Below are 26078 nucleotides of genomic sequence, written 5' to 3'. Positions count from 1 at the left end.
GGATAAAAGCATGAAATAAATGAGTGAAGGAGGTGTTGGGATGAATAGAGGAGGCTGGGATGAAATTGATAAAGAAATGAAACAAGAGTGAAGTTGTTTAGGAAAAAGAGGCTGTGATCCTAGAGAATCACAAAGAGAAGGTCTGTTGTCCATGTGGGAGACTGAGTGAGAGTGTCTGTGATCCCTGGGAGAGATGTTGCAAGCATTGGTGATCTTCACGAGAGAGAATGTCTGCAGTGCTTCAGAGAGAGAGAGAGAGAGAGAGAGAGAGAGGGCAACTGTGAGGCTTCAGGGGAGAGAGAGGGCATCTGTGAGGCTTCAGGAGAGAGAGAGGGCAACTGTGAGGCTTCGGGGGAGAGAGAGGGCATCTGTGAGGCTTCAGGAGAGAGAGAGGGCAACTGTGAGGCTTTGGGGGAGAGAGAGGGCAACTGTGAGGCTTCAGGGGAGAGAGAGGGCAACTGTGAGGCTTCAGGGGAGAGAGAGGGCAACTGTGAGGCTTCGGGGGAGAGAGAGGGCAACTGTGAGGCTTCGGGGGAGAGAGAGGGCAACTGTGAGGCTTCAGGGGAGAGAGAGGGCAACTGTGAGGCTTCGGGGGAGAGAGAGGGCATCTGTGAGGCTTCGGGGGAGAGAGAGGGCATCTGTGAGGCTTCGGGGGAGAGAGAGGGCATCTGTGAGGCTTCGGGGGAGAGAGAGGGCAACTGTGAGGCTTCGGGGGAGAGAGAGGGCATCTGTGAGGCTTTGGGGGAGAGAGAGGGCATCTGTGAGGCTTTGGGGGAGAGAGAGGGCATCTGTGAGGCTGTGAGCATTGAGAGCTGGGAAGGGCTGTGATTTTAAGAGACGGGAAGGGCTGCAAGCTTTTCATAGCTGGGAAGGACCGAACCTTTGAGAGATAGGTAGGGCTGCAAGCTTTGAGAGGCTGGAAGGGTGGAGAGATTTAAAAGACAAAAGCTTTAAATCACAAAAGACTGTGACCTTTGAGAGAGAAAAACCTGCGAGCTTTAAAAAACAGAAGGGCTGAGAGCATGGGGAATAAGAAGCTGAGAAGGAGGACTGAGATGTGTGAAGGAGGGCTGAGATTAAGAATGGGTGGGATGAACGGTGGTCTGGATGAAGGGGGCTTTGAGATGAAAACAGATGTTGAGATGATAGCGTCAGAAGGGAGAGGGAGAAGAAGATTAGAGAAAGCTTGAACATCTGGAGCAACATAGGCAAGAGAGAGGAAATGCAAAGCGAGTACAGAAGGTGAGCTGAGACCCTGGCATGCTGTTGCCTTGCTGAGAAGGCTACACAAGTGATTCCTTCTTCTCTGTTTGAGAAGTTTGTGGTTGTTTTTGTATCTCAGTCGACAGTTTAGTTGAAGTCATTGTGCTGAATACAGAAGTGGCCTCTTTCAAAATGATGAGGCCGTTGACGAGGATCTGTCGGTGCAGCGACGTCACCTCACAGTGGCCGGGTCAGGTGTGGTGACATCATCTGTCTTATTCACACTGAGTGTGGCTGAGTGCCTCTATGTTTCACAGCGTCAACGCATCCAACAGAGCAATCGACAAGTGTCTAAGGCTGGAGCGCTCTTCGTCTGATACGTTGTTTTTCAGGAAAAGCAGGAAAATGCTTAGTATGAATGGAAGTGTTTGCATTTGGTGTGATCATAAACCACATCATGTGGAAACCTTGTCACTAGTGGAAAAAAGAGAGAGATGAGAATTTCTATGATATTAACTAGGAAGAAGGTGGAGCTTCTCCCAAACTTATTTCATTTAAAAAGAGAAAGAGAAAAAAAGAGCACAAAATAGAAGTAGACAAATAAGAAGGAGAAATGGGAGTGAAGTATGCAGAGAGAGACAGGCAGGCAGAAAAAGATGTGAATGAGTGAAAGAGTGAACACAGAGGGACTGATAGTTTGTTGTCCATCACCATATTGTTGGTTGTATAATGTTGTGTATTATATATAACTGCTTCGGTCATGATGTGATCTGGTCAGTTATTTAATGTGCATTGTATAGGTGTTTAAGGTTATGTACTTCTTTGAGAGGGTGTGTGTGTGTGTGTGTGTGTGTACATATTGTAGTTCAGTATCTATTCTGAATGTGTGATGTAAATCAGTTGCAAATGTGCTAATTTGCAACTGGTCTCTGTTGAAATCTGTCTGTTTTAACTCCCAAAATCACTTTTCAGATCTGCCTTTAAACCTGTACTCAGCACTTCCTCTTATTCAAGAACAATGAAACAATTATCTTTAATAATAAAAATAATAATAATAATAATGATAATAATGATAATAATAATAAGGTACTGAGTATATATGCAAATATATAAATATGTATAGTTGTAGTTATATGTATAGTGATTTGCCTGTAAATCTGTTATGTTTTAAAATAATCCTTTTCTACATCATCATTCGTGAATTAACAGTAGGCCAACTCCAGATTCTGAACGAAGTTGGTCGCATATCGATCGGAGGCTTCTGTATCGTGTCGTAGCGCATCGTATCAGATTCAGTAGGATCATTAAATATCGAATTGTCACCTACAAATCAAAAGTGTAATGTATCGTGTCGTATGTTTGGAAGTCTGAGATTTACACCCCTAGTTCATACCGTGTCATTCTTAGTGTATTACCCAAAATGCAAAGCAAGTAGGGTCTGAATGCTGTAGAAAGTTGATGGTGAAACAGGAAGTGCAAGTCGTATCGGAAAGATCACAAGATTCTTTGGCAACAGACGGGAAACAGTCACACCGCCTCAGTGAATCATGTTGTGTGAATAGTTAGTCACACTGGGGTCAGAGGTCAAGTACACACCCATACTGAAACTCTTACAGTATGATTAAAAATAATTACTCCTTATTCACTACAGAGTGCATTATTCAGATATTGTTGCCATTTGGTATTCAGGTCTGAAAGTGGAGTAGAGAGAGAATTAAGTGTACTTCCGAAATCCAGTAATTAATACACACTGATATTCTGCAGATTTACGGATAAGAGACAGGTTACTGGGCTGTAAAATTAAAGAAGTGGAGTGAAACTTCAAGAAGATGTGGTTTGGGATGACGCAGATACCGAGTCACCTAGAAAGGTCACTAGAAGAGCGAACGTCATAATAGGGTTCTTCTTCTTCTTCCTCTTCTCCTTCTTCTTCCTCTTCTTCTTCTTCTTCTTCTTCTTCTTCTTAATATTATTATTATGAGTAATTCAGCACTAAATGAACACATGAATATAAAATAACCGCCACTGAGAAGTCTCATTCGAGTGAATTGCGTGTGCGGCAGTGTTTGAGCTACATTTCTTTAACATTTATGAATTTGCCAGTCTAGAATTTATTTATTTGTTTGTTTGTTTGTTTGTTTGTCATATGAGGTGAGACTTTTGATAGTAAAATATTCATAATAATAGCAGTGATTTATTGATGTGTTGCTTTATTTTCTCTGCAGCAGCTGAAAGTGGACTTGATTCGGCACTTTGACTCTCAGCTGAATGAGTTTGTCGACTCTCTGATGGACGAATCTCACGGTTTGGGTTCTTCATCACTGTCCGGTTCCTCTCAGCCTCTTACAGACAGAGAGAGAACCAAACTCAGGTACTCGAATTAAACTTCTAAACTGTAAAGTTTTAATCTGTTATCTCAGTTTTCGAGCTTGTCCGTGTCGCCAGATTGGGTTTCATCACTAACGTTAACTTTTTAATTTTATTATTAGCATATTTAATGCAAATTGCAGAGGGAGTATCTATTATAAACATTATATTAACATAATATTTTAAGGCTCCTTTAACTATCCATCACTGCACTCGTTAACATTAAGCCACAGAGCTCTTGACTCACTGCGCTGCTGCCGCATGATTGGCTGATTGTATAATTGCATGAATGAGCAGGGCTACAGGTGTTCCTAATAAAGTGGATAATCATGCTTGTTTCTGATTGGCTGACAGATGTGTCAATCCATTGAAAGATTTACGCTCGGATATAAAATACGCACCGTGTTGGAACGTAACCATGACGAGGATAACCTGCTGTGTCGATACTAACACTTCTTAAACACTTTGGCTGTCACGCTGTTGATAATTACAAAAAATAAACATACATTTACAAAGAAAGACCTTTGCGAGAGATAATGCTATTCATGATGTAACCATAGCAACCATAGCATTAATGCTGTTGCAAATTTTCATATCCTTCCTTTGTAAGAAAGTTAAATGTGTACAGCGCCTCCATGTGGTTAAACTGTGCAGAGCAGGTGCGGTGTGTAGAAGAAATTACGCTGCCAAATGCCATAGCGTGATGTTCTTTATGATGTTCCTCACCACCATTTTCTCTATCTCTCTCTCTCTCTCTCTCTCTGTCTTTCACTCTGCAGGTCTTCTCAAGGTCAGAGTAAACAGTTTGTGGTCCGTCGCTCTTTATTAGAGTAAGTCACGTTTTTGTTACGAGTCACTATATGAATAATGACACTGAATATACTGTAGAAATGTCTTATTAAAGCTACTCGAGGATGAACATGACATGACCACACAATGCACCTCAGCAACCTCATACAGTATTACAGTGTTTATTTTAATTAATAAATAAAAACTGCACTGTAGCTTTAAATATATTTCATAAGTGAACTGTAAACACTGACAGGGCTGATGTTTAAGACAAATTGGGATGGAACTTTTTTGTGAGTTTGGGTTTAGTGACACATAATCCTTATAATCCTTATTCTGAAAAGATTCAGATTTCAGTTTATTTTCCAGCAAAAGATGAAAAATTTCCCCCAAACAGCTCAAACACACAGTAAACTGGCACAACTCCAAAAATAATAATATGACTTAGTACAGTCCAATTTATCAATTAACACTAGGTTAATATGCATTTATAGACCTGTGTATATATTTCTATCTGTTTCTAATCAGTATAAAAGAATTCCTGCTCGAAATCTCTGATTGGAAGGGAGACTTGAGGGAAGGTCTTGTCTAGGTATTGATCCAGACTCTTGGATATAATTTTACACCCTGTTCCCAAGTTATGAAGTTCTGTGCCCTCGGGGTGAAAGTATAAAGCCACTCAGAGTAAAATTTCAGTCTTAAGGTTGTGAAAATTGTAAGAATAACGTAATTTTAGTCTTAGAAGTAGTCTTATTCGTAGACTTAAGAGTAAGTGTGATTCATAAAGGTTCCTACGTGTTAAGACGAGGTCTCAGCTCCTAAATTATTGAAGAGTGCTGGAGAGGTATCTTCGCCTAGTTAGGAGTATCAGCGAGTTGATAAAACGGTACAGGCGTGATGATCAAGGTATTTTTTTAATCCAGTTTTTTAAGATAAACAACTTTGGTCTTTGCTTTATATACAGCTGTGAGTGCAGTTTAGAAGCATGTGATTCTTCAGATTAATTACTTAAAGCATCACATTTGTCATGTGTTGAAACTTGTTGTGTAAAATAAATGCATGTACTTCTTCGTAATATTTTTGCACATAATGCAGAGAAATGTAAAAAATAAATTTAAAAGTTAAGATAATTGTTTAACTTCTAAATGAAATCGTGAATGAATGGTGTCGTGCTGCTGTGACTTTCCCCTCGCAGACTCACTATTGGCTGATTCAGAGGTTGAAGGCGGCCATTTTGGGTGACATCACTGTAGTCCTTATTTCACACGACACTTAATGCCACCTCAGTCAGCACTTAAGAGTCAGTCTTAGACTTTGCTGAAAGCTGCTTTTAGCTTCTTTATAAAAAGCTCCTACTTGTACACAAGTCCTACTTTTTACTAAGATTTTTTTTACACTTAAGTCAAAGCTTAAGAGCATTTCTGAGAAGTTTTATTCACACAGCTCCTGATCTTTAACTTCATTAGAATGCTCCTTAGTCTTCATTTTCACTCCTTTCCTTCAGTCTCTTCAGTGACAGTTCAGCTCAGATGGTTGTGTTCAGAAAATGTGAGCTGTTTTAATATTTCCCAGGTGAAGTCCAGCTCTAAGTGAGTTGTGTCTTCGTTAAGGCAAAATCTTTCGTCTGAAGCTTCCTGAACCTGGGGGGTGAATACTTACTCCAGCTGCATTTTTCTGGTTTTGGTTTTCTCTGAACAAAAAATGATTTTTTTTTACTTTGAAAATTCAGAGAACATGATTTTGAAATAAATAAATAAATAAATAAAACCCTGACACCAGTCATGTGTATTTATAATTTGTTATTCAGTCAAATCTGATAAATTAAATGGGGGTTGAATACTTTTGCACGCCACTGTAAACACACATTTACATACTGTATGTATATTTTTATTGCTACAGCGAGCTGTTTGAGGTGAATCACATCCGTACGATTTATCACATGTTCATCGCCCTCCTCATCCTCTTCATCCTCAGTACGTTAGTTGTAGACTTCATCGATGAGGGACGGTAAGTTTTATATATATATATTTATAGATTTTCTGAAGCCTTGAGCACACAGTATGCAGTGTTAATTTTATAGTCTTAAAGTTAGCATTTTAACAAATTAGAAAAATGTATTTGGTTCTTATTAATTAGTTATTAATTATTTTGTAAATAATTGTCTCTGTGACAAAAACTGAGTTTCAGTGAACAGAAATAACTGACTTAGTTATCAGAAAGATGCTGTAAGAGCTGCTTACGTTAACTAATTCCCTTTTTTTGTTGCTTTGCTCATCCTCGTCTTTCTCTGCAGGTTGGTGTTGGATTTTGACCTGCTGGTGTTTGCGTTTGGTCAGTTTCCCCTCGTTGTCGTGTCGTGGCTCTGCATGTTTGTTTCGGCGCTCCTTGTTCCGTTTGCGCTTCTTCGTTGGTGGGCTGGTGTTTATTCTTCATCACACCATCGAACCTTCTGCACGCTTATCGCCGTGACGCTCCTGCTGCTGTACCAAAGCCTCGGCCTCGGCTTCCTGCCCGCTTACATCGTGCTGAAAAACAACCTTCCTCCCGCCTCCTGCTTCATCCTCATCCTCGAGCAGGTACTGAACTTTACGCTTAAACTCTATAATGATCATCCTGCTTCATTCTCAGACTGAATTCCTGCTTTCTCCTCATCCTGGAGCGGATACTGAATCCCATGCTTCAACCTAGTACTGAATCCCCTTTAACTTCCTGTTTCATCCTTGTACTGAATCTCACACGTCCTCTTTATATCAAGTTTACACTTCATGAATGTCCCGCTTCGTTTTTATACTAATTTTCTTATCGTCCTGGTACTGAATACTGAATTCATTCATAATCTTTGTAATAATTACCCACTATATCGTTTGTACTGAGTCTCCTGCTACATCTTTTTACCGAATCTTCCGCTTCGTGCTCATACTGCGTTTCCTGCTTCAGATTCATATATAAAATCTCCCTCTTCCTGCTGTACCGAGTCTCCCGTCTTCATTCACACGATTAATTTTGGGTGCCGTGTTTATACCGAATCTCCCGCTTCATTCTCATATTTAATCTCCACCTTCACTCTCCTACTGAATTTCCTGTTTTCGCCCGTTTTCCTCCCGCAGTCAGAGTCATTAATACACTGAAAACATGCAGGTGCTAGACAGTCAAATGCATCATGTAAAAATAGTGTATAACAGTAATAGTGTGTAATAGTATTAGTGTGTATTGTGTGATTATTGTGATGGATTAATGATATATTTAAGGCTTTCTGGATGTTTTCTTTTCACAGGTGCGTCTGATGATGAAGGTTCATTCCTTTATCAGGGAGAATGTGCCAAGGGTGTGGTCTTCAGGTAAAGACAGCTCAGGTAAGGACTGAATTTACGGCCATTTTGGATCCAAATGTTGTTTTACTGGTTTCTTACCTACTCTGATTTGCTCAGCTTCAGTGGCCGTGCCTCAACTGAGCTCGTACCTTTACTTCCTGTTTGCGCCCACTCTGATCTACAGAGACAGATATCCGAGGCAAGACTGATGTGCACACACACACACACACACACACACACTCACACTCTTTTTTCTTCCTGTTCTGTGGTTTGACTGATCATTGGACAGTTTCATTGCTGGTGTCAGTGACAAACCTCATGTGTTTTTCCGTTAGAAACCCGTGTGTGCGCTGGAGTTACGTGGCCACCAAGTTATTACAGGTAGGGGCTGATGGAGTGTGTGTGTGAGTGTGTGTGAGTGTGTGTGAGTGTGTGTGTGAGTGTGTGTGTGAGTGTGTGTGTGTGTGTGTGTGTGAGTGTGTGTGTGAGTGAGTGATGATCCTAACCTTTACCACTGTGTCATTGTTGCTGCAGGTGTTGGGCTGTTTGTTCTACGCCTATTACGTGTTCGTGCGTCTCTGCATCCCTCAGTTTCGCAGCGTGAGCATGCAGCTGTTCGACCTCAGAGTGATGGTGCTCTGTATCTTCAACTCCATCCTGCCAGGTACGCACTGTGTGTGTGTGTGTGTTGAATCTGTGTGTGGTTAACATACAAAGGTAATAAGAAAATTGTATTATTTAATGTTTAAATAAGTGTGTGTGTGTGTGTGTGTGTTCATGCAGGAGCGCTGATTCTCTTCTTGGCCTTCTTTGCCTTTCTGCATTGCTGGCTCAATGCGTTTGCTGAAATGCTGCGCTTCGGAGACCGAATGTTTTATCAGGTCAGAAACACAATTACAAACCATTACACACCAAGCGTGTGAGCAGACACACAAGGAATTTGTTGTGGTTTCTTTAACCTGCTCTTGGTACATACATGCATACATACATACATATCTTACATGAGAACAAAAAACATTTAAATAGTAAGACAATAAAAAAAATAATAATGTGTATGAATCTGGAACAGAAGATTTATGTACAGATTTGTGCATTACAAACCATTACACACGTTTACAGACCATTAAACACCATTAAAAACGTTAAAAAAAAAGTCATCACACAGCTTTACAGACCAATACACATCTTTACAAGCCATTACACAACTTTACAGACCATTATGTGCCTTTAAAGAACAATACAAACCTTCACAGACCATTACACACCCTTTCAGACCAATACACACCATTACAAACCTCTACAGACCATTAGGCATGTTTACAGACCATTATACACCATTACAAAACTTTGTAGACCATTACACATGTTTACAGAGCAATTACACACCTTTACAGACCATTAAAATGTTTTACAATTCATTACAGTGAGTTTACAAATTACCATTTGTTACCATTACTGACCTTTACAAATCTTTATAGTTACAAGCCTTTACAGGCCATTCCAAGATGTTACAATCCATTAACATGCTTTAGAACCCATTACAAACCTTTACCAAAACCATTACAGACTTTTATTAACCCTTTCAAACCCTTCATAGACCTTCACAAACCTGTACAAAACACACACTAGCTAGTCAGACTGAGTAAATGTTGATTTTGTTTATTACTGATTAATTACTGATTAATTACTGATGATTAAACTATATGGAATTACAGGACTGGTGGAATTCAACGTCATTTGCTAACTATTACCGCACGTGGAACGTTGTAGTGCACGACTGGCTGTATTGCTACGTCTATCGGGACTTCCTGTGGGTAAGTTCCGTCATAAAACTAGATCAGGATATGTATTGTGTATATAATATTTATTATTTATCCATTATTCTGGTTCATGTCCGCAGATGACGCAGAAACGTTTCCGAGCGACCGCCATGTTTGTTGTTTTCACCGTCTCCGCTGTGGTTCATGAATACGTTCTGGCCGTGTGTTTCGGATTCTTCTACCCCGTCCTCTTCTGCCTCTTCATGTGCTTCGGAAGTGAGGATCTGTTTAATATTTTAGAGATTTTATATGTATATAGAATTGAAAATGTGCTGAAGTGTTCCTGATGAACAGTGTTTTTTACGACCTCTGATCTTTTTGCTCGTGTCCTCAGTGATGTTCAACTTCATCCTGCATGACCGGAGGACAGGGCCGGTGTGGAACATCATCGTCTGGACGGCTCTGTTTCTGGGTTTAGCGGTTCTGCTGTGTCTTTACTCTCAGGAGTGGTACGCTCAGAAATACTGCCCCCTACAGGAGGTACACACTACTACACCCTGCACTGCTTCTCACAAGGATGGCGGATATCTTACTATTATTTTTCTTATATTAAAAAATAAAATTATATAGACCCAAATATATGGCACAGAATCCGCAAATTCTGGATAGTGATTGGTCAGAAGGTGTTGATTAATTCTCTATAACAGCAGCTCTGACAGTAGTGCAGCTGCAAATCACAGGTTTTATACATTAATGCACTCGTTCTAATACGTTATCGTTTCTATAGCAACAGCTCATTGACAGGGACGGATTAAAAAGACATGCGATCGCTGATATGGTGAAGTTTTCTGTAAGGCGATGTTTATTTTTAGTCTGAATGTGTATTCAGTTTGTTATTTTGGTGTTTTTCAGCCTTCTTTCCTCGACTTGCTGAAGCCGCGATCATGGACCTGCTACATGCAGAGCAGCCGTGCTGCTGAAGATGTCTGATCTGTTTTTAACTCACTGCATTTTTGCACTATAGTCACAGGCACATTGAATGACAATCATAATATAAGAATTTTAACTTTTTTAACAAAAAGGCATTGAGTAGGAATTAAATATTATAATAATCTTATAAACATACGTGTATATATATTTAAAGACACTCAGGATCAGTGTCAATTTTAGATCCGTTTCAGTGTTGAATTGATTCTTACTGCATTGCGTTTATTCTCATATTTTGGATGAAAGATGGCGCCATTTCCTAAAGTGTGTTAATAGTCCAGTTAATGTATTCAGCCTAAAATATTTGTCTCGAAAGCATGCTCTCATTCAGCTTTACAATCAACAAAGCCCTTGACTGGAATGTTCTTGAAGACTACACTCTTAAAAAGGGTTCCTGAAGAGTTCTTTGAGTCGTTAAAAGTTCTGCTATTTGTTGTATGTAAAATCATTAAGAACAGCGTTTTTACTAAGAGTATACGACCAAAAATTTTTTAGCAAGAATGCAAAAATGCCGAAGGAGTTAAGGATGAAATCCTCGTGACGTTAATCTGGACATTACAAATGCAGGAAAAAACCAGACGTGCACAATAAAGGAGAAATGAAGGTCATGAACGTGGAGGAAACACAATGTGGCAGATCCGTGATCATCAGTAAACGTCCAGGACCTGCAGATCAGGCATCAGGTTATAATTAAAGGCCTGTAGAAGGTTTCGCACTTTAATTAAAATCCCGTTAGGACTGGGCCTTGGCTCAGGGTTCTCTAAGCAGTAACGAGTTCCCTTTAATTGTGAATATTGTTAGTGTTTAATGTTACAGTGAAGGTTTTTAATTATAGGTGCATAACGACTAGAGGAACTCTTTTGTTGAATGATTCTAAATTGATGCACAGGTCTCCGTAATCTCATTTTTTAAAAAGAAATAATGCAATTATTTAAAAAAAAATATATATATATATAATAAATAGAAACGTCTAGCTCAAATGTAGGACTAACACAAACCTGTGCCCTGTATTTTGAATGAGACTGTGGACACGTTACAGATTTTACGGACTAAAAGGACAATAAGACCTGGACAAGAGGCAAAGCACGTTGTTGAAAACATAAGATTTCACGCTGGAGCCGAGGCACAGCGTTTATACTTAACGAGTAAAAAAGTGTAAAAAGATTCCATATAAGCCATCACGCATAGAATCAAGATGCACCAAGAACTGATTTCTCATCGTGAAAATTGCATTTAATCATCAGGAGAGAAAAAAAAAGATTCTCATCCCCGGTAATGTTACGGTAAATTCACTGTGTGAAACTCGTCTAACTGAACAAAATGGTTTTCAGTAAAATTCCTTAACAGCTTCACATTTTCAAAAATCACAACATGGAATGGCGTCGAATCCCGAAATGCTGTAATCACACTTCAGTGCGATGTAGAAACCAGCGCTGCCAAATCTCCTCACGCAGAAGGTAGCTGATTTAAAAAAAAAAAAAAGTCGCTAGAATGTCACCGGATGACGTCAGAGAAACATTTGCATATTTATTATATAAATTATCATGATCATTTGCATATAGAAACGTGTTGCATGAAGAAGGAAGAATTTCTGAAGATGAATAGAATAGAGTTTTATCAGAATAGAAAATAATATATTATCATTTATTTACTGTAGAAGTCGTCTTTGGTCACAGCACCACGATCTAACCAGTCACTTTTATTACTAACGTCATCAAGAAGAGAGTTTAAAATGAAGAACAAAGAAGTGCGTAGTGCCGATGCAATACTGCTCAGTGATTGGTTGTTGAGAACAATACTACTCAGTGATTGGTTGCTGAGAACAGTGGTGCTCAGTGATTGGTTGTTGGGTGCAATACTGCTCAGTGATTGGTTGTTGGGAACAGTGGTGCTCAGTGATTGGTTGTTGGGAACAGTGGTGCTCAGTGATTGGTTGTAGGGAACAGTGGTGCTCAGTGATTGGTTGTAGGGAACAGTGGTGCTCAGTGATTGGTCGCTGTGTGTATGCATTGGCAGCGAGTCGAGTGAACCTGTTCTCTCGTATAACCAGCAGCTGTGACGTGAGCTGGAGAGCTGTATCACGTTCAAGACAATCACTAACGTCTGCTTATTTTAAATAAAGTCGCTAAAAAAAAGTCAGCAAATCTAGTGACAAAGTCACTTTTTACCTCAATAAAAAGTCTTTATCATGATATAACTTCAGAACTTTATACTGAATATCTTCACTCTGAAAACTAAGTGTTACTGTTTTTTTTTTTTTTTTTTTTTGTACGTGACTTTTCGACTGTATAATTTCTCTGCCACAGTGATGTATTTTAAAGTTTAAAAGCGTAGATTTTACACTGGTTACTGGTACCATGATCAATGATACTGTTTTGTACGAAGAACTTTTACTGCCGTGTTTTACAGTAGACTCGCTGGCTGAACCTTGTAACGCTGTTTAAAATGCTACTGTGAAAAATAGCTATATTTTTAATGCTAACTGAAATGTGATTTTGCAGAAAACCCAATCGTAATGCAAAGCATAAAGAAATATATTTTAACTGTCAGTGTTTTCTATAATGTTTATACACTGTGTGCTCCGATTCTATCAGTCACTGAACGTATGTTTCAGAAATTTCAGGAATTAAACCAGGTGAATCATTTTTTGGTCAACTTCGTCTGCAATAAAACACTTGTGTATCTACTGTTATCATGTTTTATCTATGTATTCTGTGGTAAAATTTTGGATTTCGATGGTTTTAAATCTAAACAGGAAGCGATTTTTTTGATGAACGTCTGTCCAAAAGTGGTTCGGGGAAGGGCTCAGTGTGAGGAGTTAGCATTTAGGATCAGATATTAGGATTGTGTACGTGTGTTTGATTGGTTTTGTGAAGCATTACGGTACAAAATAAGCACTGGCTGAAGTGTTTAATGACCTTCTCGCAGTCTCTGTCAAATTCTGCACAGAAATAACTATGTTAGCTGTAAAATTTTAATTACAGGCTTCAAAACCCAGATTATTTAAATGAGTTCTTTAGATTTAATTTAACAGTTTCATTACCAGTTTGTTGGCTTTAATAGAGATAATACCAAGTTTTCGTCTGCGCATCCTGCCAAAAGAGAGACGGCTATTCAACGTTATGGACTCTGGTGTAACCCTGGACGCTGGACTTTCCTTATTTTATAGTAATAAAAGATCTGGATGATACAATTGTGATGCAATTTAACTATTAACTTTTAAAAATGAAGAACACAGCGACGTAAAAAAGCACATGGTGTGTTTACTGTTATTGTTGATTTTGTGTGGATAATCATTTTAGCAGTTCTCTCCTCAGTTTTTCTGTCTTACACACACACACACACACACACACATCTGTTTCAGCAGGTCCTGTGAATCAGAGAACAGTTTCACGCTGCAAACTACTGCGTAGGATTACAACATCCTCTCACACAGCAGGTAAAACTCCCCTGAACTTCGCTTTATGATCTTACAGCCGTATTATTTTCAAATCTAATACTCGGAGCTGAGGTAGTGAGACAGTCCACTGCACAGAAGTGGACAGTAAATTACAATGAACTACAGTAACTACATTAATTTCATTAACTACTGAAACTACAGACTAAGTGTCAATTTTAGAAATTAAAAAAAGAACTTACGTTTTATTTTGTTGTAGGATTTAATTGAATTTGCAGTTTTATTACTGATTGAAATGGAGGTAACTCAGAATTCAGTGTCTGATGTCCTTTACACATTCCTCAACTTTAGTAAGCTGGAATCTGGTTTTGCTGAAACATGCAGCTGTGTGTCATCAGCATTCATTCATTCATTCATTCATTCATTCATAGACTTTTCCAGGGAGGTTAAGAAGTGTGAACTGGAACACTGTTTTGCTATGAAAGTCCATGCAGAAACAGACTGTCCCATCTACTTTGCGTACAAACACAGTGGGGTTCTTCTAGACACTGTATGACTCCGCAGTTATTCCCAGCTCCAGCATTTTCCCCAGTTCACTTTCTTTTGTGTTCAGGCAAGTGCTATAACTCACCAGATCTTCCCTGGTATGTTCTACACTCTTACCCCAGACCATAACATCACAACTGTCACATTTATTTTAAACTCCTCAATATATCTCATCTCAGTCCCACCAGGTTCTCTTCTAGGCCCCTTATTACTCTCCCTTTACATCCATCTATGGACATGTAATTCCCAAACGTAGTGTTAGCTCTCACTTCTCCACTGATGACACACAGTTATGTTTGTCAGACATGATTCGGCATCACGGGTATGCAAAATGGAAAATGTGTGAAACATGTAAAAGCTTAGAAGAACAGAAATGTCCTCAGTTTTGAAGAATCAGAAATAGCAATGTGTATCTGCAGTAATGGCTGTATTCTGAGTTCGGTGCACAGTGAGGATCTAATACCACGTGGTCACGTCTGTATTCCTGATCTTAGACGTAACTAAAGACTTTGCGCAAGAGTTAGACCCAGGGGGCGGAGTTTATGTGAAATAGAGTCGTGTCTCCGTTACACACGATTCTGATCTTGAAGTTAAGCACATTTTCCTTTCCAGCGACACTGTCTGACGTAACCACACTATACAGTCAGGTCCATAAATATTGGGACAGTGACACAGTTTTGGTAATTTCGCCTCTGTACACCACCACAGTGGATTTGAAATGAAGCAGTCAAGATGTGACTGAAGCGTAGACTTTCAGCTTTAATTCAAGGGGTTTAACAAAAATATTGCATTAACCGTTTAGGAATTACAGCCATTTTTTACAGAGTTCCTCCATTTTCACAGGCTCAGAAGTAATGGGACAAACTAATATAATCATAAATATTAGGATTATTTTTATTACTTGGAGGTAAATCCTGTGCAGTCAGTGACTACCTGAAGTCTGGACCCCATGGACATCACCAAATGCTGAGTTTCCTCCCTTGAGATGATTTGCCAGGTCTTTACTGCAGCCATCTTCAGTTGCTGCTTGTTTGTGGGTCATTCTGCCTTCAGATTTGTCTTCAGTAAGTGAAAAGCAGCTCAGTTGGGTTGAGGTCAGGTGACTGACTCGGCCATTTAAGAACATTTAATTTCCAAGCCCTTGGGCTGCGTTCACAGTATGTTTTGGGTTGTTATCCATCTGTACTGTGAAGCGCTGTCCTATCAGTTATGCAGCATTTGACTGAATCTGAGCAGAAAGTACAGCTCTGTACACTTCAGAATTCATCCTGCTACTTCTATCAACAGTCACATTATCAATAAACCCCAGTGACCCAGTTCCATTGGCAGCCAAACATGCCCATGCCATAACACTGCCTCCACATGTTTGACGGATGATGTGGTATGCTTTGGATCATGAGCCCTTCCTTTCCTTCTCCATACTTTTCTCTTCTCATCATTCTGGTACAAGTTAATCTTGCATCAGAACTGGTCAGGCTTTTTTTAGAGGTTTTTTAGCAAAGTCTAATCTGGCCTTTGTGTTCTTGAGTGTTACCAGCGGTTTGCATCTTGAGGTAAACCGTCTGTATTTACATTCATGAAGGTGGCTCTTGATTGTAGACTTTGACAATGATAGGCCTACCTCCTCCAGAGTGTTCCTGACTTGGCTAGATGTTGTGAAGGGGTTGTTCTTCAATAAGAAAAGAATTCTGCAATCATCCACTTTAGTTGTTTTCTGTGGTCTCCCAGGCCTTTTGGTGTTGCTGAGCTCGCCAGTGCATTCCTTCTTTTTAAGAATGTACCAAATTGTTGATTTGGCCCTCCTAAAGTTTCTGCTATCTCTCTGATAGGTCTGTTTTGGTTTTTCAGCCTAATGATGGCCTCCTTCACTTGCATCAACACCTCTTCGGACGGCATATTCAGAGTTCCCATGAACAGCTACCAAATGCAAATTCAACACTTGGAATCAGCTCCAGACCTTTTATCTCCTTAATTTATCTTGATATAAGGAGGAAACAGGCCACAGCTGGCCATGAAACTGCTTATCAGTCAATTGTCCCATTACTTTTGAGCCTGTGAAAATGGAGGAACTCTGTAAAAAATGGCTGTAATTCCTAAACGGTTAATGCAATATTTTTGTTAAACCCCTTGAATTAAAGCTGAAAGTCTACGCTTCAGTCACATCTTGACTGCTTCATTTCAAATCCACTGTGGTGGTGTACAGAGGCAAAATTACCAAAACTGTGTCACTGTCCCAATATTTATGGACCTGACTGTATGTCACACTGATATTCATGCTTTGGCTGTAAACACATTCAAAAACTACAGAATGGGAATATTAAATAGATACAGTAAATATTACACTTGTAATTAAAGTCCTTTAAAATCTACAAAAAGTTTTTTTGTAATGGAAAACATAGGAGGAGACACATCGTAATCAGAGACATCGCTTGTGCCGAGGACTGAATTTTTGGTGGATAAAATTATGAATGAAAGTGAGTTAAAGTGAGCTGTACGTGTAGCAGTTGAGTGTTTGGTCAGCTTTTCCTTCAACCCATAAAGGTCAGAGAATTATTTGATTCCTATGTAAGTACCATTTCTACAAGATGTTCAGAAACATATCCAGAATAAAACATATGAGAAGACCTGATGCTGAGGAACTAGTCCCAGCTGTTGCACTCAACTGTTGATTCAAAACGCATAAACCCGGCTTCAGTGATTTTATTTACGTTATTTAAATCTCTGGAAACACAAACGGTCAGTCCTCATTTACAAAGGTGCTATAAGTTACAGAGAATTTAAGATAAAATAAAAGACTTCATTAATATAATCCTCCAATCTTACATGATTGAACAGTTTGGGATTAATTATTTTATGGGATTAATAATTTTAAATCTTGTTGGACTAATCCACGCTGATTTGATTTGATTTGACGAAATTCAATTCCACTTCACCTTTAACACGTTGCTGTTAATGAAATCATTTCATTAATGCTGCAGATGAAAAAGCCTTGAAGAGATGAACACGGAATAATCTGAATTAATCATAAACAGTGCAACATACAAGCAGGAATGAACTAAAGATCAAAAATTCTAACAACAAAAAAAAATCACAAAAATCCCCTAAAGAAATCCAAAATTTGCAACTAATTTTTGAAGTTTTTTTTTTTTTTGCTGATATTTTTGTTATCTTTATTCTGAAATTTTCCCTTAATTTACATTTTATCTCTTTCAATCCCATAGGAATCAGCTGCATAAATACAAATAAATATATATAAACAATATCCCTAGTGAATTTCTTCAGAAGTTACCAACCTTTAGCTCGTATCTGCATCTCCGGGGTTGTACCTTAATAAACAAAACAAACAAACAAACAATAAGACAAAGACAAATCTTTTTTTTTTACATTACAACAAAAATCTCACTGAAAGTTAATTTACCAAAAAGCTGCATGAACCTCTGAAGGCATTTTTTGTCCCCGTTATTATACAGTTCCATGAAACATCTAACATATTCTAAAAAAAAGAGAAAGAAATACAAATACATTTTAATTTCAGACAAATTCAGTTTTAAATAATAGCTTTTTAGGTGTTTACCTTGTTTGTTATTGACAAACTCTCTCACTATGTTTCCTGTTAAAAGAATAATTCACAATTATACATTAATATCAATTCACAATGATGTAATTCACCGTATTATTCTCAGTTAATAATCCGAACATCATCTCTGTAATATGAGTTTAAAAACCGGTGTTAAAGTAAATTAGGATAACAATCAAATTTAAAGTGTTAAAAAAATGAACATTTCCTAAATACCACTTATATTTAAAAGTAAGTTAATTATCCATACAGGAATACAATGAGTGAAAAAAGATAAAACATTATATATATGAAATTTTAAAAAATCCAATGTTTTTATAAACAAGAAATTTTATGTTTATAAACATTCTTGACATGTATAAAATGTACACAGTTTAGAAAAGCTGCTAAAAAGAAACCATAATTGGGAATGTTGTGTAGCAGAGAAGAAGCTACACTGAGAACAGCGAATCATCTAGAGAGCAACAGAAATCAGCAGAATGATTCTTATTAAATTACAGTAAAGTCTCGAGTGATTTGGAGTTGATTTGCATCTTATATTTTCCTAAAAACAATCTTAAACTGATGATCCATAACTGTGGACATTATGCATGAAAGGGTTAAATACATAATCATGTGAAAAACTCGTCATCGTGATGTGAAAGGTGTGAGATTTTTCCGTGAGGGATCACGTTACTCTCCGATAAAAATGATCTGAACATCGTGAGCAGCATAAATCCGATTTTTAAAAAGCACTGTTCATGTAAATTAGGAGAACATTTACATGAATTAGTTAAAAGTGTTGAATTCCCTTACGTATGACAGTGTAGGAGAGCTCGCTGTAGTGATGGAAACAGCTCTTCACCGCTCCCAGGCCTCGGCTCAACCAACACCACAGGAAATCTTAAAAGAAAGTTTCAGTTTTACTTAAAACTCAATTTCATTTATTAGCGTTAGAGGATTTTATTAGTGCTGAGTGTGTGTGTGTGTGTGTGTGTGTGTGTGTGTGTGATTCTTTTTACAATATCCCTCACATTGTTTCAGCACTTTACTCAGTGTAACTATCTTTAAATGTGTTACTGGGAATCAGGGAAACCACATGAATGTGGAATATCACTTTCTGTGCTATCATGTGATGCTTCAGTAAGGAGTAAAACACCGTGGGGTGTGCTGTTATAGGAAAATAATCAGTGGTGTGATGCGTCCCAATGCGAAGTGGAGTTACTCTTAGCAACCTGAAGTTGATTATTAGTTTAATATTCCTCTTATACCACAGTGATTTACCAGCAATTACACTTTTTTATTTAGTAAATAATTAGTAAATAAGAACACATTATACTTTATAGTTACATTTAATGATGTGAAACATTGGTAAAACAAGTGAGTAAACGTGTAGAAATGTGTAGTCTCTGGTAGTTCTGTGTTGTTTTATGTAGCACATTGGTCCTGGAGGAGCGTTGTTTCATTTCACTGTGTACTGACTAGCTGTATGTGGTAGAAATGACAATAAAGCCACTTGACTAGTTCCTGTTGTCACTTATGCTATAGCAGCTATAGACAGTCATCTCTCTTTTATCTCTCGTTTGAAGTTAGTAAGAAAAAATAAACGCAGCTTGTCATGTTACTGAGAGAACCACAAGTCCCAAATTCCCCCTCTGCTTGTGCTTATTCTAGTCCATGTGCTCTTGTTTGTGTTTTGGTTCTAGCCTTGTCTCCGCCCCCTGTTCTGTCATTAGTCTGTTACCTAATGTGTGCACCTGTTCTGAGTTTCGCCCTGAATTAAATCTGAATTTTTCTATTTATACCCTTTTATGTCTTCGTCTTATTGCATAGTCTTATCATGCCTTTTCATCTGAGCATTGTTTTCTAATTACGTGTTTTCCCCTGGAAGTCTTTGTTTGTACCTGTCTCCATGTTCTTTGACCCATGCTAAGGACATTGTCTATGATTTTTAATTATAAAAATGCTAATAAAGTAGAAATGATTGATATGAAAACCTGGATCGCTCGACCCTGCAGCCAGCATGGAGACGTACGGCTGTGTTTTATCCACCGACGCTTCCAGAAAGCAACCTGCAAAGAAAAAACAAGCTCTAATTAAATTTAATAGATTTACATCAGTCCAAACTGTAACAAAGCAGTTCTCTGTTATACCATTACAACATACACTATATGGTCAAAAGTATGTGCACCCCTGAGCATCACCCCCATATGTGCTTGTTGAACATCTTATTCCAGATGTTGCTGTTATAATGAGCTCCACTCTTCTGGGAAGCTTTCTGGGATTTGTGTTCATTCAGCTACAAGAGCATTAGTGAGATCAGGCGCTGATGTTGGGTAAGGAGTCTCCAATTCCAGTTCATCCCAAAGGTGTTCAGTGGGGTTGAGTTCAGGGCTCTGTGCAGGACACTCGAGTTCTTCCACTCCAACCTTCACACACCATGTCTTCATGGAGCTCGCTTTGTGCACAGGGGCATTGTCATGCTGGAACAGGTTTGAGTCTCTTAGTTGCAGTGAAGAGAAACTGTAAAGCTGCAGCACACAGAGACGTTCTATACAACTGTGTGCTTCTGACTTTGTGGTAACAGTTTGGAGAAGAAACACATATGGGTGTGATGGTCAGGGGTGCACATACTTTTGGCAACATAACAGATGTTAAACTAATGTGATAAGCAGATGTTCTTAAGCTAGTGTACCTTAACACTGATATATCGTCCCACCTTTGATTAAAGATCTTTACCTGTGAATTTGGTCTTGTTCTGAAATCCGCAGTGTAAATAGCAGTGAATAAATGAATCTTTAATCAGCTCCACACCTGTTAGTGCAATCCCTGTTACACAACACATACTCAGTTATCATTTTACTCACACTCTTTTTCTATTTCATTTAATTAACATTGTCATATAAAGCTACAGTGCCGGAACAGTTCAATAAAAACATCAATACAAGAACTTATAATAATGTATAATATAATACCTAGCATCTTTGTTACGAGAGACAATACGCTAAAAAAAATTCTCACTTTCAGCTATAATCCAGTCCATACATTCTTCTGTCCGCTCTGTGCAAAGCTGCTTCAAACACGCTGTAAGAGAACATAAAGACTTGTCATGAAATCCTGAAGATATCTCTTCATCATTTCAGTAATAATCAGTACAGACACTGTGAAGTTCCAAGGGAGGAAGAGGCTCAGTGCACAGTGACCGTTTTTCTTTCTCAACCAACATTCACTGCAATTAGCTAAAAACCAGCGCACTAATGATGCGTTAATATTTATTCTATTGTCTAGGACTGGACTGATTCTCAACACCACGTCAACAGATCATCTGAAATCTTTTGCGCAGTTCCGGATGATTTGATTGGCTGCTTGATGACAGAGTAGAGAGCGAGGTTAAAGTAAAGCGTTACTGAGCGCTGATTCCACGTTTGAGCTACTTTTTGGCTTACAGCTGTAATCATTTTTTTATTATTTCCTCCAAAAAATCAGGTAAAAAGTCCACTGAACAAGACTGCATGTTAATGTATTGCTTTACACTCCTCAGGTAAAGAACCGCCGTATAAACCGTCTTCATCTCGTGGACCGCGATCCGGATGCGAACGCAGCGATGTATTTCATCAGACCGAACCCGAGCTCTCGGAAAATACCGTAGCAGAGCCGATAAACATACGACTCCAGTTTCCTAAACACGATTCAGCGCTTCGGCTTCTGGAGCAGATCCTCTGCTGCGGTTTATCCAATCAAACATCTCTGTGTGAATTATTTAGCTGAAGGAGCTCCAGAGACTAGCTACAGCGCGAGAGGTGTTTGCTCAGAAACGGGAGAGTTTTCACACTTTCATAGATTTTTCACTGAGGTCCGTTCTGATGCTGAGTTTAAAGAAAAGTTAACGATGAAGATAGAAGAGTCTTCATTTATCACATGATTAAATTTCTTCATAAAACTTCACAGGAGCGTTTACACAAAACATGTAGTGTTAATGAAAATCCAGTCTGTTAGAAATCATTCGTATCCTACATTTCACACCTGAGTTTCTGTAACTTTCTGCACAAGGAAACTCACTAACGTCAACCTCGACTGAACCTCTGATGAGTTCCTGTGATTTCATAAGCAGCTTACGCTGTCACGTTTAAATCTTATTTATTTCAGTTACACAACAATTTAATGAAACTCAGTCACTTCATATTAATGATATGAAAGAAAGCAATTCAAATAAGACTAGCCGTTCCATCAGGACAAAAGTAATGGCACCCTATAAAAGGAGGAAGAGTTGGTATGTGTCTGTGGTGGAATAGCATGCGGACGCAGGGGATTATGGGTATGCAAACGAGCAGCCGCTGTGCAAAACACAATGATACTACAGTATTTTTCAGCTTTGGTAAAAAAGGGAATCATGTCATTTTGACGTGAACAGAAAAGAAGGAGTTAAAACTTTTAGCTACCTTTAAAGCTGTCCATCTGCCGCTCTCCATAGAGTCGATGGCAGATAAAAATCTCAGTGGTGCATATCTCAAATATACAGTCTATAAAAAATAAACATTATCAGTTATCAAACGCTAATCTGACTTTCTCCTTAAACAGATCCTTTTTATTATTTATTTACACATCTAAATTATCTAAACAAACTCACAGGAGTTTATCTAAATAAAACTTATACCTGATTTATCTAAATAAAACTTATACCTGATTTATCTAAATAAAACTTATACCTGATTTATCTAAATAAAACTTACTGGAGAGTTTTCCAGCCATGAGAGACACATCAATCGCTTCAACAGGAGCAGAGCTGAGAGCTAGAGAGAGAGAGAGAGAGAGAGATAACGAGAGAGAGGGATAACGAGAGAGAGAGAGAGAGGGATAACGAGAGAGAGAGAGAGATGAAAAGAGAGAGAGGGATAACAAGAGAGAGGGATAACGAGAGAGAGAGATGAAAAGAGAGAGAGGGATAACGAGAGAGAGAGAGAGAGGGATAACGAGAGAGAGAGAGAGATGAAAAGAGAGAGAGGGATAACGCGAGAGAGAGAGACATTAAAGTAGAGAGATGGTGAGAGAGAGATGAAGAGAGAGAAAGTGAGAGAGAAAGACATTAAATAGAGAGACAGATTAAAATAGAGATGGAGAGAGAGAGATTAAAATAAAGATAGAGATTAAAAGAGAGAGAGAGATGTTTCTGTTTTGGTTGTTAAAAAGCCTGAGGTCATGTGATGGGGTTTTTCTTTTGTTCCTTCATTCTTGCTTTTGCTTTCATTTCAGAATGATCTCTGCTAACAGCTATCATGCTTTCATTAACATTTCATCAACATATTTGCGTTAAAAGTGATATGAATAAATTGTAAAGTGTAAAAGAGAATTTAGTTACCAAAAATCAGGAGAAGAAACACGGAGTTATACATTCTGATTAGAACTGAGGGGGAAAAAGCACCAAAAACATCACAGTGTATACACAATTACCTCACACGCACACACATACACACAAACACACACACACACACACACACACACAGAGAGAGAACATACCTGGAAAGGATCTATGATGAATGTGCCGGGTACAGAAGGACACCCGTATTTAAAACCTGAATCAGTGGGCGTGTCCCAGATCACATTGCCACACACCACATACTATAAATAAAATTATACTGATTTTTTTTATATATGTCATTATTAAAGATCTACATCATCAAGGATGTAAATTATTCGACTCTGAAGTTTTTGTGTGTAATGAAAAATAAAGTATGAAGTGTAAACTTGTGGGCGGAGTCAATGCAAATAGATTAGTTTCTCACCTGCAGTCTGATTTTAATGTGATCTCAAATTCACTGTTAATAACAAGAAAGGTTCTTAAAATTACACCTCCATTTTACTTTTAGCAATTTTGCTCAGGTTTGTTTGTTCACACCTCTGATACCAACAGCATGTAAAGATCCTGTGAAAACGTTTTATTTGCATTTAACTATTTAACTCATTTAGATTTCTTCAAAGCACTTCTGTAAGTCGCTCTGGATAAGGCGTCTGCCAAATGCCATAAATGTAGATGTAAATGTAAATGTGTTGCAGGTGACGTTAAATAACAACCTTTTTTTTATACTGACCCCACAACAGGCAGTAGAGAGTCAACAAGATGAACCTGAATCACAGTAATTACTGTATGTCCAGTTTTCAGAGAGAACAGAGAGAACAGTGTGGTCTAAAAGCCAGCGCCCCAACACAGACGAATCAAACTGAACATCTCTGACAAAACCCCGCCTCCTTACTGAAGGAATTTATCTCGCTGATCTTTTCTAGTGAGTGAGTTTCTAGCAGGTTCTGTTTTCTACGTACCCGTATGTCCGCATCACGAGGTCATATGATCACGCTCCATTACAACATGTCGTCCAAGCGGTCACGCATGCACTGGAGTAGAGAAGAAACTCCGGCTCCTGTTTCAATTTGGCACAAATCAAAGTTCCAGCAAGAACTTGAAAACCCAATTCATAATCACAAGGTACTGGAGCCTGCAGGATCTTTAATGATTTTATTTTCTTTCTCCTGGGAAAAATGCTTTCCCAGGCAGCGTGTGTAATCGAGGTTTTACCACCCAGATCAAGTGCATCTTCTAAAGCATTTTTCATTTCATGACTTGGGAAGTGTTGAATATCTGGAGGAGGATCACTGATACTTGTGCTACAAGACTAAATACGACAAGCAAAGAAGAGAAACATCTTCTTTTACCAAAGTGAGATGACATCTGCAAAGAAACTCATGAACATGTGGATCAGGACGGGACTGAAGAGATCAGACGAACCCTGAGAGAAAAACAGTATTTAATTCAGCCTGTAATGTTCTCAGAGGAGGACGGAGGAAAACAGAACCAGGGCCAATCCAGAGAGAAATAAAATCATAGAGGAGCTTCTGTAAAACAGGAAACTACCCTAGAAACTCATGCACCTTTAATCCCATCCGAATAGGGCTTCAGAGCGCTTAATAAGACGATTAATTATTAATGAAAGTTAATAATCCTGCTGTGGAGATATACAGAAACTAAACAACTAAAGACTAAATAAAGAAAATAGGAAATACAAAGTGCTAAAGTTTATGGAGAAATGCTACAGCTAATGGTCAAATATTCAAACTGTGGTCATATGCTAAATAATAATAATAATAATAATAATAATAATAATAATAATAATAATAATAAATAAGTAAGATTAACTGTACAATAGCCTACACAAAACACACACACACACACACACAGAGTGGACATACCAGTTTAAAATGATCCTCTGTGTTGTCAGATCACCTCAGTGAGGAGAAACGCAGCAGTTCCCTTGCAGTTAAAACACACTCAGTGGGCGTGTCCCAAATCACACACACCTACACGGCGCATTTCCTCAGTGTTAAATCACCAGAGAGACACTCAGACTCACACTACAGACAAACACTCACACAAACACAACCCACAGAACTAATACAACTGATACAAGGAAGTAATAAATCACAGCGGAGTTACTGTAACCACCCTGAAGCTGATTATTTTCCTCTAACAGCACGTCCCTGAGTGTGTTATTCCTCTTACACCACAGTGATTTACCAACAATTACCATTTTATATTTATTCAACACGTCATACTGTTTACCTGTTTTTTCCAAGTTATCTGTTTTTTGTTTTTTTTGGCAGGATCTTTGCACACAGAGATGAAAAAGGAAATGGCAAAACAGGTTTTAGATTTTCATATCAGAATTGAATTTTTCATTATATCAGGACCATTAGCCAGAGCTGTAGTTGGATCAAGCACACACACACACACACACACACAATTTCAGCAGGTTCCTGTGGATCAGAGAATCATTTCACACGGCAGAGCACCACACCGGATCACAAAATCATCACACACCACAGGTACGACACTTCACCAGGTTTACACACCTAACCCTAACCCTAACCCCAAACCCTAACCCCAAACTGTAACCCCAAACCCTAACCCTAACCCTAACCCCAAACCCTAACCCCAAACCCTAACCCCAAACTGTAACCCCAAACCCTAACCCCAAACCCTAACCCCAAACCGTAACCCCAAACCCTAACCCCAAACTGTAACCCCAAACCCTAACCCCAAACCCTAACCCCAAACTGTAACCCTAACCCCAAACTGTAACCCCAAACCCTAACCCTAACCCTAACCCCAAACC

The 26078-nt window shown here is 38.7% G+C and overlaps 2 protein-coding genes across 3 annotated transcripts in view; one reads left to right on the top strand and one right to left on the bottom strand.

The window, feature by feature from the left end:
- soat1 (sterol O-acyltransferase 1) overlaps positions 1 to 13109 on the top strand; it is a 17072-nt gene extending 3963 nt beyond the window's left edge. For both annotated transcript variants that reach the window (XM_034306656.2, XM_034306657.2), the window contains exons 4-16: positions 3429 to 3574; positions 4350 to 4400; positions 6259 to 6366; positions 6653 to 6935; positions 7634 to 7712; positions 7788 to 7869; positions 8006 to 8051; positions 8205 to 8334; positions 8454 to 8551; positions 9386 to 9484; positions 9571 to 9706; positions 9825 to 9970; positions 10343 to 13109. In XM_034306656.2, the coding sequence (XP_034162547.2) occupies positions 3429 to 3574; positions 4350 to 4400; positions 6259 to 6366; positions 6653 to 6935; positions 7634 to 7712; positions 7788 to 7869; positions 8006 to 8051; positions 8205 to 8334; positions 8454 to 8551; positions 9386 to 9484; positions 9571 to 9706; positions 9825 to 9970; positions 10343 to 10420 (1482 nt within the window). In that variant the 3' untranslated portion in view covers positions 10421 to 13109. The remainder of the gene's footprint in view (positions 1 to 3428; positions 3575 to 4349; positions 4401 to 6258; positions 6367 to 6652; positions 6936 to 7633; positions 7713 to 7787; positions 7870 to 8005; positions 8052 to 8204; positions 8335 to 8453; positions 8552 to 9385; positions 9485 to 9570; positions 9707 to 9824; positions 9971 to 10342) is intronic.
- A 147-nt stretch (positions 13110 to 13256) lies between these two features.
- Positions 13257 to 23524, bottom strand: LOC128318725 (uncharacterized). Its single transcript, XM_053236521.1, has 11 exons — positions 23273 to 23524; positions 22647 to 22706; positions 22356 to 22436; positions 20938 to 21000; positions 20656 to 20745; positions 19914 to 19988; positions 18733 to 18819; positions 17935 to 17970; positions 17779 to 17853; positions 17654 to 17686; positions 13257 to 17348 (listed from the first exon to the last, which is right to left on the bottom strand). Exons 1-11 carry the CDS (start codon positions 23304 to 23306, stop codon positions 17296 to 17298), a joined length of 687 nt encoding a protein of 228 aa, XP_053092496.1. The 5' UTR covers positions 23307 to 23524; the 3' UTR covers positions 13257 to 17295.
- Between the last annotated feature and the right edge of the window lie 2554 nt (positions 23525 to 26078).

Source organism: Pangasianodon hypophthalmus, chromosome 8 (genome assembly GCF_027358585.1).
Source record: "Pangasianodon hypophthalmus isolate fPanHyp1 chromosome 8, fPanHyp1.pri, whole genome shotgun sequence".
Classification (NCBI taxonomy): Eukaryota; Metazoa; Chordata; class Actinopteri; order Siluriformes; family Pangasiidae; genus Pangasianodon; species Pangasianodon hypophthalmus.
Note: the sequence above shows the minus strand (reverse complement) of the source record. Positions and strands in the feature narration are given on the sequence as shown.

Coding starts and splice junctions, on each gene's coding strand:
- LOC128318725 (XM_053236521.1), bottom strand. CDS start 23,306: ATGTATAACTCCGTGTTTCTTCTCCTGATTTTTG. Junction 20,746..20,937: donor GGACTGGATTATAGCTGAAA/GTGAGAATTTTT, acceptor GTTGTGTAACAG/GGATTGCACTAACAGGTGTG. Junction 18,820..19,913: donor TGCAGGGTCGAGCGATCCAG/GTTTTCATATCA, acceptor CTTTCTTTTAAG/ATTTCCTGTGGTGTTGGTTG.